Raw genomic sequence first — 19,252 nt, forward strand, 5'->3', positions numbered from 1 at the left:
TACACGCAACCCACGGACAACACTCAACCAGAGACCACGGACGCCCCGAGGGGCGGCTGTCCACAGGGACCCCTCGGGCCGCCTGAAGTCCTAAACGGAAATCGAGAGCTACCCCACGCGGAGAAACGCACAAACAGCACCGAGCACGCTGAGCGCTCTCAGGACCTGGGAGACACAGCTCCAGGAGCCGAGGGAAGGACACCCACACCCCGCGTGCCCATGGAGCATCCCCACTCTCTGTAAGGAGGTGAGGACGCTGGGATGCTGGCAGAGACTGAGTAACTGAGCCGCCTGAGGCCTCGCTGGGGCCCCTGGGACAGAGGACGGTGCAGTGGCAGACAATGATGACTCCCTGGGGACTGACTCCAGGCAGGACCAACTTCCTGGGGACAGCGACAGGGTGGGACCCGGGCTGGAGATAGATGACTGCACGCGAAACCCAAAACACATGTGACCCCCAGGAAGCATGTAAGATGAAAAGATGCTGGAGGAAAGGACTAAGAAGAAAGCTGCCCTGACCTGTGGGCAAAGATACCCACAATCCCCCAGGAGTCTGGAAAGATGCTGCCCAGAAGGTGAGAAGCGACCAGAGGGGCACAGAGGGGCACTGGGCTCCAGGCATGTGTCCCATCTGGGTGCCAGGTACCACGTGGTCACTTTGTGAAAACTCACTGAGCAGAGTTCTTGTGAATCGTGCGCTTCTCCATGTAAATGTTACACTCTGATGTTTACGTTTCACAAGGCGCGGGAAAAGGCGAGGGAAGGCCATGCCAGAGGCCAAGCGCAGCAAAAAGAGCGGCAGCATGGGGCGGTGAGAGGTGCTCAGGGAGGAGCGGGCCCAGAAGACGGGGAGAGCCAGGGACACCGCCCACCCCATCTCCCGAGCTGGTGCCGACGGGGCTGGCACCAAGATGGCCCCGTCCCCCTCTCCTGGGAAACAACCAGAGTCTGAGCCCACTCACCTTGGTCTGACAAGAAGTCCAGCATAGTCTGCAGCAGGAAGGACAGGTGCCTGACAGAGAGGGCAGGGTTCCCCATTCTCCGGGACGCGTACACCAGCTCGTGCAGCAGACGCATCTGGACGGCAGCCCAGCCTCGGTGCGTGCCTACGAGGGAAGCCAAGGGACATCAGAGCGGGCCTCGAGGCGCACGGGCCACAGGGCAGCGCCAGGGCCCCTCGGGAGCCACCACAAAGACACACAATCTCTAAAACAACCCATTCTTAAATACTTATAATAAGGTTAGGACAAAAGATTATATTTTCAGTGGTATGTATTTGAGTTATAGCATACTTAATTCCCCCAAGAAAATACTACTATTTGACGAGGCTTCATTAACAACAACCAAACACATAAAATTTAAAAATCACATTTCTCTAAAGTGTAAAAACAGAAAAGTGGAAAGCTAAATGAGAAAAGAATGGTTACCAACAAACTGTGCCCGCTCCCTCCAAAATAACTTAGTGTATCTGAAATTAGAGGTGGAAGAAATCGGTTGCACAGCCATCAAAAAGCATCTCTTTAGGTTCCCAGGACTTAACGTACAGCTGAGTGCCTATGCTGTTCACCCGAAACTATCTCGACACTGTCAACTGCCTACGCATGCACGCATGCTCAGTCACTCAGTCGTGTCCGACTCTGTGACCCCATGGACTGTAGCCTGCCAGGCTCCTCTGTCCATAGGGTTCTCCTGGCAAGAATACTGGAGTGGGTTGCCATTTCCTCCTCCAGGGGATCTTCCTGACCCTGGGATCAAACTCAGGTCTCCTGCACTGGCAGGCAGATTCTTTATCAGTGAGCCACCTGGGAAGCCCGTTAATCTGTTAATGTTTTACACTGCTTCAATGTAAAACAAAAAGTTTAAAATAAAAAAAAACAAAAAACACAAGATTTCAGAGATAATTATTTGTGTCCCTTTTGGCAACAGTCAGTGCTTTTAAATATTTTCCACCTTAAACTTCTTCATGAAGAAGATGTAGGGACAGGAATCACAATCAGTCGCCACCCAGCGTTGTGTGTCCAGGGAGCCTGGGGGGTAGCAGAAAGGCTGGGGTGAGACTTAAGACTCTAAGCAAAGGACACCCCCTGTCCTAGCCCCAAGCCCTGCCTACAGGGCTGACCGGCCCCTTCTGTGGATTTCCACCAAATCCTGCACTATCTTGTCCCACGGGCACTCTCTGGCAGGTACACTGAGTGCCTAAAGTTCGTGTCTTGGTTTCCTTCATCAGTCCATAACTTTCTCGGGAGCCAGGATGGCGCTGTATTCATCCAGGTACCCCAGTAAGAGGCCTGACACACAGCTGGCACTTAACAGGCTCGTGGGTCAAGTTGAAAGCCTGATGAAAGCCTGTTTTTCATACATGCCTACTTAAGTATATAGGCTAAAAGGACATGATTTCTAGGATTTGCTGTAAAAATATTTCGACAAAGAAATATTTAAGAACAAATTCTTAAAAGAAAAAGAAAGGTATGAATAAAGCAGATATGGCCAAATCTAATTATTTTAAAATATGGGTGATGGGCTCATTGTACTATTCTAATTTGTGTATATTTTAATTATTTCATAATAATTTTTAAGTTGCTGAATAACAATAATTATTGAGATTCTTAGAGCAGAGCAGACCTACCCACACACAAAAACCTTGATATCCTACCACTCCATCTCACAGAAAACCTTTCAAACAACAAGAGGGAAGGAGAGAAGGACAAGCCCCCTCAGTGTTTCCACGTTACCAGAGACCACAGGCTGATGCAAAAGAGATTCTGAAAAGGATGAAGAGGCTGAAATCCACGTCACGACTAACCCAGCCCGGATTTATAAATGACCCAACTTAACCCGCCTCTAGCACATCATGTCAATAATGGGGCACATATCACTTTGTAGATTTTCTTTTAATAGATAAGGATCCAATTCCCACCATAGGCAATTATGATAAGAGCATAAGTTTTCTTAACACCAAATAGCATACGTCATAATTTCTATGCAATTCAAATTGGTCCTATAAAAATCTGAATCTTTTTATCCTTAAGTCAGACTTGCAGCATATGAGCCAGTGATAAAATTTTCAACATTCTTGTATTCAAAAATTTCACCAATATGAGAGTTTATTACATCAACTACGGCCTTTTAAGGCAAACTCGTATGCCACTCTCTTTCCTAAGAGTTCCTGGGGAAAATTTAATCCCTCGTTCAGGAAAAGGCTAAGCAGAAGGTATGATCAAAAAAATCTTCGTACACAGAAGACAAATAAGATTAAAGTGATAATAAGCAGGCTGTTAAGCTGACAAATATACACAGTGCCCTTCTGTGTTCCTATCTCAACTTTCATACCAGCCAAGGAAAATCTTCAAGAAACAGAAAAACATTTCAGGTGCTGAGAATAAAGACAATCTCCCTTTTATTTGCAAGTATAGGGTGTTAGTAGATTTCCACTTAATTCTCTGAGAAATGTTTAAAGTGGTCCAGAGCAACAGTGAAGATGGGATTTAAAGTAACTTATTTCTTATAAAAAAAAAAATACAGCCAGCTGATTTTTATCATTTTTACTTTATTCAATCTCTTACCTCACCTCCCCAACCTCTTTCACAAAATGATGGTGAATGTCCCCTCCCAAAATATTAATAGAAGGCTAGATAAAAAGCACCAAATACAGGGAGGTGTGCTTGTTTGTTTCATTTTTCAAAAGAAACACGTTTTGTTCAAGTGATTTAAAAATTAAGATCAAGAAACAAACTCTGCTCAATAGATGGCGACAAGCACACGTCACGGAAGCCGCTCACCAGTTGTGTGCCCTCCGTGCGCGTGTTTGCGGGGACACCTGCGGGGGGACGCTGGGAGGGGCAAGGTCTCCGTCCTCACGGGCACACACCCTAGGGAGGGAGGTGGGTGCTAAACCATTGCCCACTGTCTTAATGTACTTACAATTCATGGGAAACGCGGCAAAAGAGGAACAGGAGTCAGTGACGAGGAAAATAGAGGGACTGTGTGTAGGTGTGGGACGACGGGGACACTCAGTGGAGACCTGCAGGATGCCCGGCAGGTGAGGGCAGAGGGGCGTCCAGAGGAGGGAGGGCGGGGGGAGCCCACAGCGGCCGCCGCACGCAGCCCAGGGCGTGCTCACTCCACAGTCAGCCTGCAGGGATGTGCAGGGATCACAGCAGGAGTCGCTGGAGAGCCCCTGCCCTCTGTACTGAAGCCTCCCACAAGCACACGAAAGGGGTTCCCGGGCCACCAGGACCCACAGCCCCCTCTCAGCATCCCGTTCCTGACTCCACGGGCGAGGACAGCCCCCAGTACAAAGACCACCAAGCAGGGCCCACCCCGGTCCCCCATCTGTAAGGAGAGAGGAGGAGCCAGATCGGCCTTCTCGGAATCACCTGAGGCTCCTCCATCACACAGGCCCCGTCTCAGCGCACACCCACCCCCGGCCCCAGCCCAGGAGGCGACAGGCTCAGAGCCCAGGGCACCGGGTCACGCAGAGGGCCAGCCAAGGGGGCCGTCAGCAGGGACAGGCCCCACAGGGAGGTTCTGGCTTCTGGCTGTGGGTCCCTTCAAGCCTCGGGCTCCAAGATGACATTCAGTTCAACACCACACAGTCTCGGGGCTCTGGCAGGCCAAGGACAGTCTGTGACCACAGTGGAGGGAGTCGAAGCAGCCCTGGGAGGCCAGTCAGGGGCCCACAGTGTGGGGGTGACTGCCGCCACCCTGAGGTTTCCACTGCCAAAGAGACACACTGGGCTGAAACCACAAGCTCACATCAACGCATCCAGAACTCAGGGTCCATCCAAAAGTGCCAACCATGACACACGCGCTCGCAAACCTTCGAGTCCACCTCACCTCTTGGGGGAACACAGAGGAAAAAGGAATCAGAGGAAGAGCAGGTGACAGGGCAGGTGAAAAGCATCTGTTGTGATTTCTGTTTGGGTGAGATAGTGAAAGATCTGGAAGAAAGTGCCAATGGATGAAATCAGACATGGCTGAGTGTCCTCAACACGTGGCACAGTGTCCAGCACAAAGCAAGAACCAAGACACGCCTGCTGGCAACTGACCTCCAGTTCTACCCAACCCCTGGCACTTAACACGCCACCAATGGCCGGGACCAAAGCCAGGGGCCGAGTTCAGGTTCAAAATTACCCGACCCACAGTATGAGCCTGACCACCAACACCATCCAAGACAAACAGCAGGTCTGCTTAATTTTTCATTCCGCATTAATTGGGGTGAAGTAACTCTCGGCTCCGGTACCTTTGTTGAAGTCCTGTGGGTCCAGTGACAGGCTGTAGCCAGGAAGTGTCTCCAGGAGCAGCTTGTAGCAGGCTCTCCAGCCAGGCTCCGAGATGCTTGGGGCCACGCACTGCATGGCAGCCACGCGCTTGAAGAAGGCGGACTTACGGTGGAACCCGATCAACTCGTAGAGCTCGGAGAGGATGCTGTAGCGCTGGATCTTCTCCTCCTCAGAGAGCTGAGGCATCAGAGGGAAGGAAAGAGCACATTAGAGAGCCTTCCAGGTGAAAAAGGGAAACAGACAATTTTTCATAAAACAGTGACCCGATGAAACATGAAGGCAAGGGGAAGCCGCGTCAGCGCACTGACGCGGTAGGAGGCAGAGGCACAGACGCGGCTCCATGCGGAAGTGCCAAGGCCTTCTCTGCACCCCACGTCTCCACACTCACCCTGTCCTCTTGCTAAGAAGGCCCATATTCTCTGGGACAAAGGCATCTACTACTTAGAACATAAGACGCAGCGAAAGGAAAGAGAAAAAGAAAGGGAAAGACACTGGAATTTGGGCAGGAATTTTAAAACACATAACTTCTCAAAACACAAGATATATAGAACCAGAGAAAAAGAAAATGAAATGTGAATAATAACCACACCAACTTTGGCCTGCACGGCTTACAAGAAGTTTTCTTTCATCCACGACCTAACCTAAGCACCACCTAACCCAGCCACCCTGTGATGGAGTGATGACAGCCTCCGTTTCTTAAGCACGACGACAAGCCAGCAGTGTAACCACTAGGTAAACAGCTCAGAGCTTTTCACAGCGGTAAGTGTCTGTGAGAGTCTGTGCACACATTTATTTACTTTGGGCCTCATCCTCAAAAAGGATATAAATCAATTTTTTTAAACACAATTTAGCAACAATAATGACAAAAAGACAAAAATGAAGGTGAGGAGAAAATGGGGACTTAATATTTAGATGAAACGAGGGCCAGGTGAAGCAGGGGTAATTAACAGAGGCGACGGCAGACGCAGCTCGGAGGACCCCGGCGGCTGAAGCAAGAAGCAAGATGGCGAGCTGCAGGAGCCAGAGGGCCTGTGGGGTACACAGCTGCTGTGCGTCCCGCGTGGGAAAGTGCGACCCCTCCTTCTCCCATCGAGCACCCTCCCAGACCCCCGGCGGCTCAGGCCTGGTGGTGCTGAACATAGCAAGCACAGCCCGGGGCACTGCTCTCTGCTTTCCTTTCCCACCAGCCGTCTCCCCGTCTCGTCGCTGCTCCGGCCTGCATACCGAGGCCTGGGGTTCCAGTGTAAGGATGGAGGCAGCCCGCACCCCAGCCTGCAGGCAGCTCACCCGGCAGGCCCCCCGGTCCTGCCCGTTTCTCCAGTGTGTGGACTTCCCTCCAAGACAGACTCCCTCCTCCTCAGGTCCCCACAAAACTCCTCTCTCCCAAATATGAGGACCTCAAGCCATATTCCTAACTCCTGTTCAAGCAGAAACTCTAGCTCCCTCTCTCTTCACCTTCTCCAACAAAGACCCTGACTTTCCTCCCTCCCCATGCAACCCCTCCTTTCTCTGTGAGGACCGCACACACGTCCTGAGGCCAGGCGCCCTGCTGGCTGGGACGGAGCTGTTTCGTCTAACCTGAGCTGCATCCTTACACTGGCCCCCTTCTATCTCAGAAAGCCTTTCCTGAGCCTCCCACCCCTCTGATTCTGAGCTTAAATCGACAAAGTTCCGAGGTTACCATTATGTGCATATCTACTGGGTTTTTGCTAGGTTTCCTTAGCAACAGCCTCATTAAGAAACTGCATCAAGAACTTTAAAGAGTCTATTCTTACATCTGAGCGGAGTAGCCCGCAGAAAATGCAAATGGCTTTGAAGAGAAAATTAACCAGGGACCAAGAGGCCACAGGTTCTAATCAACAGTGTCACGAGCTGAAATGTTCTCAAACGGCTCAGTCGTTCCTGAACATCAGGCCTGCAGGAGGTGCCGGGATGAGTGTCACTGGTCCGGGAGCAAGCTCCCAAGGCTGGAAGGGACTGGGCTTCTCGCTAGTTTTCCAAACAATTCCTTACCACCTCTTTCTCTTGTGGTCACTTAGGTTTCCTACTAATGAAGAAAATTATCTTCAGTCATCGGGTTGTTTGGAAGAAGCTACAGGATGCAGTTCACAGAGCCTGGACTTTGCAGCCACAGCAAACTAGGTTTGAAGAAGACCAGTGGTGGCACTGCCAAGGCCTGCATGCAAACTCCTGGCCTTTATTTCCTCCTCTCTAAAAGGGTTCGGGGGCCTCCCTGGTAACTCAGCGGTGAAGAATCCACCTGCCAATGCAGGAGACACGAGTTCAATCCCTGGTCCAGGAAGATCCCACGTGCCACACAGCAGCTGAGCCCGTTAGCCACAACTACTGAGCCCCTGCTCTAGAGGCCGGAGTGACAGCTACCAAAGCCTGCTCTGGTAACACAGGCTTTGTCCTTCTGTCTTTGTCTGGTAACAGAACTTGTTTTACTAAGATTAACACCAGAGCAACCCCAACTAGAAAGTTCCCCAGCCCCGCAGGGCAAGGTATGCTCTTTTTCTCTGCAGAACTGACGACAGTTCGTGCTCATTTGTTTTCACGTTTATCTATTAATACCCATGTCCCCCTATGGACATTGTGCTTGAGCAGTACAGAAACCCTACGGAATATAAATAAAACCTATGGAATATTCTTAGGCGACAAGCCTGGTGCCTGGCCTCCAGTACAGAATGGAGGGAAGGGAAAAGCCAAATGAGCACACTTTACCGAGGCCCCTGCACCTGAAATTATGATCTGACTTGGGACAGATGACCAAGTCTTCTTTACTCTGAGGCTCCTCTTCCAACGATGAGAATAAACACACTTAGCACAAGCGGCTACAAGGACTGAAGGAAATAACCAAATTCACAGCCTAGTCAAGAGTCTGCTAGTGGGTCCTCCACAAACAGGAGCAGCCCTTCCTGCTCTGACACATCACCGGTGGGCAGACAGTGAACGCTTCCTAAGCGCCCAGCGGTGGGAAGCGCTCTACATGTGTTATAATCCCATTGACAATTCACAGTATATCCAGGAAGAAGTGAATATAGTCATACCCATTTTACAGATTCACAAACAGGCTAAAGGAAGCCACCTCCCAGTCCAGGGTCACACGAAGAGGAAACAGCAATTGGAACCTGACTCTGGCTGTAAGGTTCACACTCCTCTCTCCCTTCACCCTGAACACCTGCAGGTGAGACCTACAGGGCCGCTACACAAATCTGTAGCCAGCTCTCAGACTCCAAGCTCGCAGCTCTTTGTCGATGCTAATGCCCATGAACCACTCCCGTAAACAACTGAAGACAAGACAGGTGGATCCACGCTCCTGCTCACAAAGAGGAATCCTGCCTAGAACCCTCCTGGAACACGCAGAAACCCTTCCCAACACCAGCAGACCCAAAGGGATTTTCAGTTTTCGCATCTGCATGGGGCTTCTTCAGGCAGAAGGCACCTGCAATAATGCCCTCTCGGTTCTTTTCAGAGTGTCCACATCAGGCAACAGGAGTCGCAGGACTGACCCATCAGGAGGAGACACCTGATCGAGAACCAAAAGCTCACCCTGGTTCAGGAAAACCCAGGCCGCTCCTGTTTGTCACTGTCATTGTAAAGTCTCACCAGAACTCACCACTGTGCTGTCTGCTCATCAGGCAACCACACACGGAGATGAGCCAACTCCAGCAAAGCGGCGAGCCGGGGAGAGCTCCACAGGCCCACGCCCGCCACCGCAAGGCCGGCCGCTGGCCCTCTGCACGGCTCTGCTGACCCCTAGTGTTCTACGAAGACCAGGCCCATAGAGGAGGGCTGTTCCCAGCAGGTGCAAATTTCTACATGCTAAACAAAAGCACGTTACCTTATAAGACACGCTGTGTTATACCCACTTGTGGGAAGAGCCTCGCCGAGAGCCCAAATGTACAACATGAATTTGCAAAGGCAACTCAGGTCCATAAGGGCAAGCAAGTCTTAAGACACAAAGTCTGCCAAGTGCTCCCCACAGCCGACCCTCGACCAGCCTGCCTGCAGCTCTGCAGCCTGCTCTCAGTGTCCATTCAAAACCACCCATCCCCTCCTCCACCAGGCACGACAGACATCCCTCCACCGCCTCCAGCCGCAGTGTGTAAGGGTGGCTGCTGAGCAGCTCTGCACGATGACGCTGGACAGGGCTGGACACAGAGTGTGTGAGCCAAACTGCTCCTTCAGGTCACCGTGAGTTTGCCATCCCATCATTTTACAGATGAAAATACAGAGATATGGAGGGATTCTGCTGTAAGTGCAAAGCGGGGTCCATGCACAAGCCCATGACCCTGTCCTCCAGCACGATGCCCCAGCTGGGTCCACACATCCTTAGGGTTCCTTCGTGCCTGCCTGACGAATCTACGCATCTTTACTTTCGCTCATGACCTACGATCAGTCTGCCTTTTAAGCATCTTTTCCACCTACTGTCCTTCAGAAAGAAGGCCACTCAGGCCACAGAGGGACTTCTGGCTCCCCAAGCTCCAAGCTCGAGCCCAGTCATGCCTTTGCACCTGGCACCCTGCTCGGGGGCTCTTCGGCTGCTGTGGATGGGTCACTTCCTCTCTTCACAGGGAGACCCCTCGGGAGAGCCCTCATCTTGCCCTCAGCACAGGTCCCAGGACTGCACCCTGAGCTGTCCCACTGGGGCTGTGTGTGCCCAGGGCTGCTCCCTGGACGGCAACCTCAGAGCCAGGAATCACGCCTGCTCATCCCTACAAACGCACTGCCCGGCCCAGGGCTCACGCCCCACAGTCACCCAGAAACCGCGGTGAGTGGTCACCCAACCCAGACGTCCGTTCATCTGCCGGTGCTGCCGACCGCTAGCTTCCACCCTTCCCCATCAAGCGGTGGGTTTTCGCTTTTCCTGCCCGTCTTTACCAGAAACCTCAAGCTTTTCTGAGAAGGGACAGAGAGGCTGAGTAATTCACTCGGGGGACAAAACCCAGACTCAGGTCCCAGCCATGTGTATTCCCAGTCCCTGTGCTTAACTCTTACACTAAAATATTCAACGTTTTATAGATTGTAGTTATAAATATGTGAGGTATCAAAATACACATGAGCAGAATACATATCAACTCTAAGACGTTCATTAACTCCACGGCTTTGTTTCTATTTTATTTCTATTTAAAAATTAAGAAGCTCTGCAGTCAATATGGCAAAACATTAACGTGCTAAGCCTCTGTGACAGAGGCCTGCCGTTCTCTCTTACATGTTCAGAATGCAAAATGATGTTGAAGTCTCTCTCCCTTCCCTCCCTGACTCCCCTCTGTCTCACCTGAGTCCCCCAGACCCACATGTTTAAGCCTTTTAATTACACACCTGACTCCATCAGCTTGCCCCCCAAACTCCCTCTGCAGAGTCTCTTCTCTGAACACAGCATGGCCATCACTTACCTGACTAATCAAGCCAGAAACCTGGGCAGTACTCCGTCTGGCCCTCACATAGGTCACTAATTCCTTCCTTTCACCGAAACACGTCCTCAATCTGTTGACTTTTTCCCATTGACCACCCCACCACACTCCAGTGCAGCCACCTACATCCCCTACATCCCCTCAAGAGCTCCAGGCTGGTCTCCCCCACCATGCTCACCCTGCTCCAGACAAAGGTGGGGGTCCCATCATCCCTGCGCTTTTAAGGCCTTTCTGTTGAAACCCACTGTTGTTAGGATAAACTCCAAGTTCTTCACCTGGTGAGCATCCACCTTTGCCACGAAGTGTCGGCACAGTGAGAGCAGGTTCTGCCCCCCACCTCTAGGCGTGCCCGGAGCACGGTGCCGGGCTGCGCGAGATCTGCTCGAGGACAGCCACCTGGGTCCTCACCCTAGCCGTGGGCCCCTAAGCAAACTGCTTCACTTTTCCGTCTTGGCGGCCCTGGCCATAAAAATCCAAAGTGGACTAGAAAGACCATAGATGTTTAGCTGCATTATTGATTTGGGGGTTTTGCATTAGCAATCTGCAACTAAACATTCTGGTGATCCTATCTCATTAAAAACACACCCAGATCCAGGTCATACGTGTGGGAGGCCCGCGGTGTACAACAACACACCCAGAGCCAGGTCATACGTGTGGGAGGCCTGCGGTGTACAACGAGCTGTATGAAGTCCTTTCACACACTTCATATTTTATAACATGAACAACCCAGACAGGGTCACAACTGCAATCGCGTCAAGTGACCAAAAAAGAGGCATCAAAGCTTGGCCAAGGCTGCAAAGCTGTTAACGGCACAGTTCTCTCTCCAATCAAAAAAAAAGTTTTAAAAGAACAAAATTTTGAATTTTGAAAGTAAAAGACCATAATATAAAGAAGTAAAACAGCTCCCTTTATCAGGGTTTCAAGTTCTGACTCCAGGGTCTTGACCACACTGAATCCTAGCACAGCAAAACCAGACGGACTTGTGAAAAAGCTCCAGGAGAACTGCGCTAAGCCCTCCACGTGGAGGCGGACACACACCCACCTGCCGAAGGTTAATGTAAACCGCGTTCTGGAGAAATTCCGAGGCTTCCATGCTGCGCTTCTGAATGGCGAGGACACGAACGGCCTTGACACACGCTTCTAACTCAATCACCCCAGCGTTCTTATACTGTAGGGTCAAAAGAGAAGAGAGAGGTTTCTGTCGCGTCGTGCAGGCTGCACCCGGGGACTCGGTGACATTGAGCAGCACCTCCCCAGCGCGAGGACCCACAGCACAGCCCAGCCAAGTTTGTGCTTGAGAAAGGCTATCCTAACTCCTGGGGGCAAAAGAGGCTGGAGGGATTGAGTGAGCCTATAAACGCACATATACATATGTCAGCATTCCTTCGAGTAATACAACCAACACTAGCTGGCTATTTTACAGAATTTCAAAACACTGTGCATGGAGACTCCACTGCTCGTTTCCGCTTGGCTCCTGTGCTCTTAGGCTCTCTCACAGCTGCAGCTTTGAGGCAGGAGCTGTCAGCTCACGTCCTCTGTCGCAGAAGTCCTGGCTCCCTGTGTCACTGTGTCTGTCCGCTCAGCGCGCTGGATGTGTGTCTACTTTTCTCCCTGAGTTACTTGTTCCTGCTTCTCAGGCCTTGAGAGGAAGAGCAAGTGAAGACACGTAACCAGAGGAGGCAGACGGACCTCGGCTGCTGCTCAGTAATGGTCCTCCTCCAGCCTCACCTCCAGCTCTTCCGGTTCTGCCTAAGGTGGCACCTGGCCAGGAGAGCTGCCCTTGGCCACTGGGACACTGTGGGGGCCAGGCCCCCTCCTGTGCCCCCCTCTTCCCAAGGCCCAGCGTGAACCCACCTTGCTCCCTGTCCTTCTACCCTTTTTTTCTCTTTCCTGGTGGTCCTGAGCTGGAGCACTTTTCAAAAAGTTTTCTGAAGACTTCTTGCAGCTGGGGAAGAGGCTTCCCGAGGTGAATAAAGCCATGTATCCTGGTGCCTGGAGAGAACCTGAGGCCAGGAGACCCCTGTCCACACCCAGAAAGGCATCAAACATGCCACGGAGTTGGCCACCCCCAACGAGTGTCAGCTGAGACCCCAAGGCCTGCCTGGTATAACCACTCACAAAAATGCAGTCTGCCCACTTATGGATTATTAAGAAGCAGAAACACACAGTTGCTCGTGCTCCTTACTAAAATTATTTGTAAAAGGTAGAAAAAGAAATTACTGTGCCAGAAGGAGCAGGCCTCCACTACATCCTCATTTCTAAGACATAACATGCACAGAACCTGTGATAAGTTACAGGTAATTTACCAAAGACGGCACAAGCAGGAACTGTGCTTACCTAACTATTAATACGGATATAAAAATTATATCAGTTTTATAGACCATTTAACAACACAACAGAATCTAACAGGGACTTGTTTCCACTGAAATAAAATTATTTCCCTTCCTACAAAACTCTTAAGAAAACTACTGAAGGGAAAAAAGGTCATCTCAGGGTTTTTTCACATATTTTGATTATAGTTACATATTTTGAACACTGGTTTCTCAGGAGGCACAATGCTAAAGAATCTGCCTGCCAATGCATGCGATGCAAGAGATGTAGGTTCAATCCCTTGGTTGGGAAGATCCCCTGGAGAAGTAAATGGCAACCCACTCCAGTATTCTTGCCTGGAGAATTCCGTGGACAGAGGAGCCTGGGGAGGGGCTACAGCCCATGGGGGCTCAAAGAGTCAGACATGATTGAGCACAACAACGACATTTTAAATATTACCATGAGATTTACACTCAGTCATAACAAACAGGACACTTCCCAGAAGTCTGCTCCATACCTGGGCTTACAAGCATCGTCCTGGGACATAAGCTCTCTGCTGAGGGGCCATGCCCCTGTTTTTCACTGTTGATTCCCTAGTAACCACCTACCAAGGCACCAGCAGTAAACACAGAACTATACAACCCACTCTAGTACTCTTGCCTGGAAAATCACACGGATGGAGGAGCTTGGTGGGCTGCAGTCCATGGGGTCGTGAAGAGTCGGACACGACTGAGCGACTTCACTTTCACTTTTCACTTTCAGGCATTGGAGAAGGAAACGGCAACCCACTTCAGTGTTCTTGCCTGGAGAATCCCAGGGACAGAGGAGCCTGGTGGGCTGCCGTCTATGGGGTCGCACAGAGTAGAACACGACTGAAGCGACTTAGCAGCAGCAGCATGCGATTGATACTTTTAGAAATACAGGAGGGAATTATCTCATTCACTTCTAATACAAAACCCTAAAATAAATACTAAGCTTATTTACAGATAAAGGAAATGGGGCCCCCCAAAAGTACAGTATCTTGCCCCAGGTCACAAAGCTAGCAGGATGTGAACTCAGGTCTGCCTGACTCCAAAACCAAGGTGGAAATCCCGCTGCATCAGAGAAGGCCCAGCACCACAGACTACCACCATCCTGTCCTTTGCACACATTTAAATCAGGGAGCGTTTCTTACTGCTTTGCTACAGCTCTTCGTAAACTGTGGGTGTTAGCTTCGTGTCTGTCATGGACACACATTGCAGATCTTTTTCTTGATGTTGCTTGCATTTTGTTTAAGTGGTTTTTCATTTAGGTTGTGGTCAAACCGTTTTTAATACAGTGAATCTTTTCCTGATGGGTTTTCTCTTTGGTACTGTCTTAGAATACTCTCTTACAGAGCTTTCCTGGCAATCTGCTGACACTTTGTAAACAAGACCTAAGACATTATTGGCTATAAAGTCCTTACTATTATAGTTTGCCCTCGAGTTCCCTATGTTTCGGGTGTTGTCCAGGCTGTATACAATACTCAGTAATAGAGAATTGGTTAAATGAGTAATTCTCCATCTTTTCATCCCCTGTTGGAGAACAAATTTGGAGAGTAACTTGAAAGTAACCAATGATATATGTAAATGTCATATCCAGTGACTGCTAAGTCACTTCAGTCGTGTCCGACTCTGTTCAACCCCATAGAAGGCAGCCCACCAGGCTCCCCCATCCCTGGGATTCTCCAGGCAAGAACACTGGAGTGGGTTGCCGTTTCCTTCTCCAGGGGATCTTCCCGACCCAGGGATCAGACCTGAGTCTCTTCTGTCTCCTGCATTGGCAGGTGGGTTCCTTACCACTAGTGCCACCTGGAGGGCGCCAGTTGTTAACAGTTGCTACTCTTAGGGAATAAGGGGAGGGAAGCAGGGGACATTCACTTCTCACTCGCTATCACTCTTCTGTACAACCCCAGGCCCTTTTCCAGTATTTCAGTTAAATGTATTTAAAATTTAAACTTTTCTTCAGTCCAAAGTAAAGAAAAAAATGGTGTATCCACAAGATGGATTGCTATACAGCTGATTAAAAACCATGTCACAGAAAATTCGATAATGTAGAAACACACATAATATGCCAAATGAAAAATGTACGTCTCTACACAGTAAATAAATACAGAATCTCACCATTTTTATGATACAGATAATATACACTGGCAAAAAAGGACAAAAAATAGATACTGAGATGTTATCTTGAGTAGTGGGGCTATGGTAGCCTCTTTCCCCCCTTTTCTCAGACACTAAATTAAATATACAGCATTTTCAATCAACAAAACCCATTCTCAGGCATATGGTATTATGCACCCGGGAACGACGCAGGAGTACTTACAGAGACCACTAACTGGAAGACCCCGTGGCAGCACTGCCCGTGCACACCAGGGACCCTGCCTAAAGCAGCGCGGCTACATAAAGGGCCTGCGGTAGGCTTCACCTTGCTGTAGTAGGAGATGGCCTCCTTGTACTTCTCAATGATGTCCTCGGGGCTCAGGCAGTTCTTCGCCCGTCCAATCTCCGTGCTGGTGTCTGCGTTGATGCCGTTGGTAGTGAGCGCACCTGCACACCGAGGGGAAGACAAGAAATAACCTTTCGCTCCTTCCGTCTTGTTGCTTTATTACTTTAAAAGACGGGCACAGATAAGATAAAGCTTGAAAAGTCCTGACTGAAATTTAAATAATGACACCGTTTTTAAAAGTCTTCACCGCTTACACCTTCCCTTTAATAGTCTAAATAGTCAAAGCATTGTATTCCATGGTAATTAACTCAGAATAAAGCCTTCCTCCCTGTCGAAACTTTTTATTAAAGAACATGAAATGCTTTATATAAAAGTAACACATCTACAATAGCTAGCTCAGTTGTCTACGGCAATGCAGTCAGCGTGCACCGTCTCCGAGCACTAAAGCTCTTAATGCTATGAGAGGCCACACTGCGCCCTCAAACGGAGATAAACTAGGTGAAAATGTTCCCTGAACTGAGCACCGAAAAGAAAACATAACTTGCAAATACTGACATCCTTTCCGAGGCTGTCCTTTTCTATTTCTGGCCGAGCCCTGTCAATAAGCAGAACCACCTAATTCCCTAGCCATCACACACACAGCGGGAAGAGTTCCGGGGACATTTCCATTTATAGAATGTCACCAACGACCCAGAGAACTCTGACAAAAAAAGAAAGGTGAAATACTCTTTGATTTCAGAGAACAGGCAAAAATTATTCTCCTAAGCCTCAGAGCAGGAAAAGCTGGCTTCTCCTAAGCCCCTTGTTTATTTCACGGACAGCGAGCATCCTGTCTCCCTCGTGTTTCTGCTGGGGGCCTCAGGCACACGCTTGCTGTCGATCTCGGAGCTCACAGGGCAAAGGCGTGCGCCTCACACGGCCCGCACCCCTCACGCAAGCTCATCTCCTCGCCTTGCTGTCTAAACCGGGCCCCGTTTCTCACCAGCTCATCTGGTATTCTGGTATTCTGTAAGCTGCCTCTGATGCTTTTGGGAACAAGACGGAAGAGTAAGCGATAGAAGGACAGGTGAAAGATGGGCAGACGGAGAGAGAGATTCCAGGAAAAGAATAACAAGAACATTCCCTATACAGAGGTCCCTTCAACCGGGGGAGAAAGAAACACAAGGGACAGGAGGAGGCAGGTGGCCTCAGATTTCGTGTTTCTACAGATTTTGTGAAAATCCCAGCAAGAGATGAGAGGGCAGAACTATAAATAATAAGAGGGCATGCACACATGAAAAAATACCTAAAATCTGTACTTTCTAAAGAACAGATTCAAATCAGCAAGGCCCAATGACACGACCCTGGGCCTTGCAGAGTTGAGAAGTCCACCTCCAAAGCACGCAGCACCCTCGGAGCCCTGAGGGGCACCGTGGGTGGTCATGATTCCGTCCAGTGAAACCTGTGTCATTCTGCACTTACGAGGAACCTGTGTGGGGGTGTCCACGCGAGTCCTCTTTTACAAGCCACAGCAAGTCTACGAAGGGGGACTCCTAGTGAGCCCTGTTTCTGCAGGACAGGAAACGGTCCTGGAGAGGCCGAGCTCTGCAGACCACAGAGCCGTCTCCCCAGCGCAGGGCGTGGGCTCGGGCCTGCGCTTCTCGCTGCCGCGCTCAGCCTGCAGCGTGTGCTCCTCACGGTCACGGCACACTGCGTTCTGGCGTGGAGTAATACTTCATAGGTGACAGGTCGTCGTCTTCATCTCATCAGCTCTAACCATTTGTCTCTACATTGTCAAATTTGACCCTTTTCCCTTGAAGAAAGGAAGGGGATGAGTGGGGGTCCGCACGAGGTGGGTCTTCATTCCTCCTATGGAAACTCACCTCATCAAGAAGCTCCCAACAAGGGAGAAGGAGCAAACGGTCCCCCTATCCTTTAAAAAAAAGGCGGGGGGGAACCACTGATAATGAGGGTTCCCTTAATGATTTAGGGGCTTCCCTGGTAGCTCAGCTGGTAAAGAATCTGCCTGCAATGCAGAAGACCCCGGTTCAATTCCTGGGTCAGGAAAATCCCCTGGAGAAGGGATAGGCTACCCACTCCAGTACTCTTGGGCTTTCCTGGTGGCTCAGCTGGTAAAGAATCTGCCTGCAAGGCAGGAGACCCCAGTTTGATCCCCGGGTTGGGAAGATCCCCTGGAGAAGAGATAGGCTACCCACTCCAGTATTCTTGCCTGGAGAATCCCATGGACTACATAGTCCATGAAGTTGCAAAGAGTCAGACACGACTGAGAGACTTTTACTTCAACTTTAATGATTTACTGAACTCCAGGAGTGAGGCTGGGGGAAAAGGCATACACAGCAACCAAAAAAATATAATCTGTAGGAACATAAAAAGAACACAGCTCACGGGAGAGCTTAGTGAGGCCGATGATTTAATTTCACTCAATAGAAGAATAACACCCTCTAAAAATACTGGTATCCAATGGGTTTGATCTTTCTTGACATCTATAAAGTTTTGACAGCCCACATGTAACATTATTGTGAACCTGTGAAACACAGAGTCTACAGACAGGAAAATCAGTGCCACAGGCAGGCTAAGACCCAGGCGACAGCAAAGGAAAGGAGAGGGCGCAGTTAAGAAGGATGGGAAAGTTGGGGGGGAATCATCACAAGGGCTCTCAAGTATCAACCCAAAAACTGTTTAATCATTCAGTCAAGAGAGAGTCACTGTGTTCCTAGGACAGGCAAGAGCGTACAGGAGGCCCAAGGTGGAAACTCGACAGACAAAGAGAAGCAGGAACAGAGGGAATAAAGCAGAGCCTGGCGAAGCAGCAGAGAGAGAAAGGCAAAACCACAAAAACAACAAGGGCCTGGATCAGGCAGGTACCAGTGTGACGGCGATGCCAGCAACGACCAGCAGGCTGGCACGACGTGAGCTCACGTGCATCTGCTCCCTAATGAGGAGACAAGCCCTGCCACATGGGCACCACCGGCCCTGACCTGCTGGGGAACAGCAGGAAGACAGGGCAGCTGGAGAGTCTGATGTTAACCAGGACAAGTGTGGGATAAACTCCTCCGGTACCAGTGACCGGGGCAAAGACGGACTTGTCAGTACACAGCACTGGGACAGCCGCAAGGCCACTGGGGGAGATGCAGCCAGACCCACACCTCACACCAAACACAAGAACACACTCCAAACTGGGGGAGATGCAGCCAGACCCACACCTCACGCCAAACACAAGAGCACACTCCAAACTGGGGGAGATACAGCCAGACCCACACCTCACGCCAAACACAAGAACACACTCCAAACTGGGGAAGATACAGCCAGACCCACACCTCACACCAAACACAAGAACAAACTCCAAACTGGGGGAAGATACAGTAGACCCACACCTCACGCCAAACACAAGAACACACTCCAAACTGGGGAAGATACAGCCAGACCCACACCTCACACCAAACACAAGAACACACTCCAAATGCTCTAGGATCTAAATCACAACAGAAGAGCATAAAAGAAGCTCAAAAACCTTGGGTAAGTTCATCTAAAACCTGAATTAAGGAAAGGCCCTCTAAGGATGCTTCCAGGGGATTGTCCCAGCCTAGGCATCTTCCCAACCCAGGGATCTTTCCAACCCAGGGATGGAACCCAGGTCTTTCACATGGCAGGCGGATTATCTACTGTCTGAGCTACCAGGAAAGCCCAAGAATACTGGAGTGGGTAGTCTACCCCTTCTCCAGGGGATCTTCCCGACCCAGGAACCAAACCACGGTCTCCTGCATTGTAGGCAGATTC

At 50.2% G+C, this 19,252-nt stretch overlaps 1 protein-coding gene across 8 annotated transcripts in view; it reads right to left on the reverse strand.

The window, feature by feature from the left end:
- TRAPPC9 (trafficking protein particle complex subunit 9) overlaps nt 1-19,252 on the reverse strand; it is a 406,815-nt gene that overhangs the window by 328,440 nt on the left and 59,123 nt on the right. For all 8 annotated transcript variants that reach the window (XM_086337447.1, XM_086337441.1, XM_086337440.1 and 5 more), the window contains 4 exons: nt 15,455-15,576; nt 11,742-11,867; nt 5,243-5,459; nt 963-1,106 (listed from right to left, as the gene is read on the reverse strand). In XM_086337447.1, the coding sequence (XP_086193573.1) occupies nt 963-1,106; nt 5,243-5,459; nt 11,742-11,867; nt 15,455-15,576 (609 nt within the window). The remainder of the gene's footprint in view (nt 1-962; nt 1,107-5,242; nt 5,460-11,741; nt 11,868-15,454; nt 15,577-19,252) is intronic.

The sequence above is a fragment of the Bos grunniens genome, chromosome 14 (assembly GCF_055505025.1).
Source record: "Bos grunniens cultivar Pamir isolate PY7600 chromosome 14, Bosgru_T2T1.0, whole genome shotgun sequence".
Taxonomy (NCBI): Eukaryota; Metazoa; Chordata; class Mammalia; order Artiodactyla; family Bovidae; genus Bos; species Bos grunniens.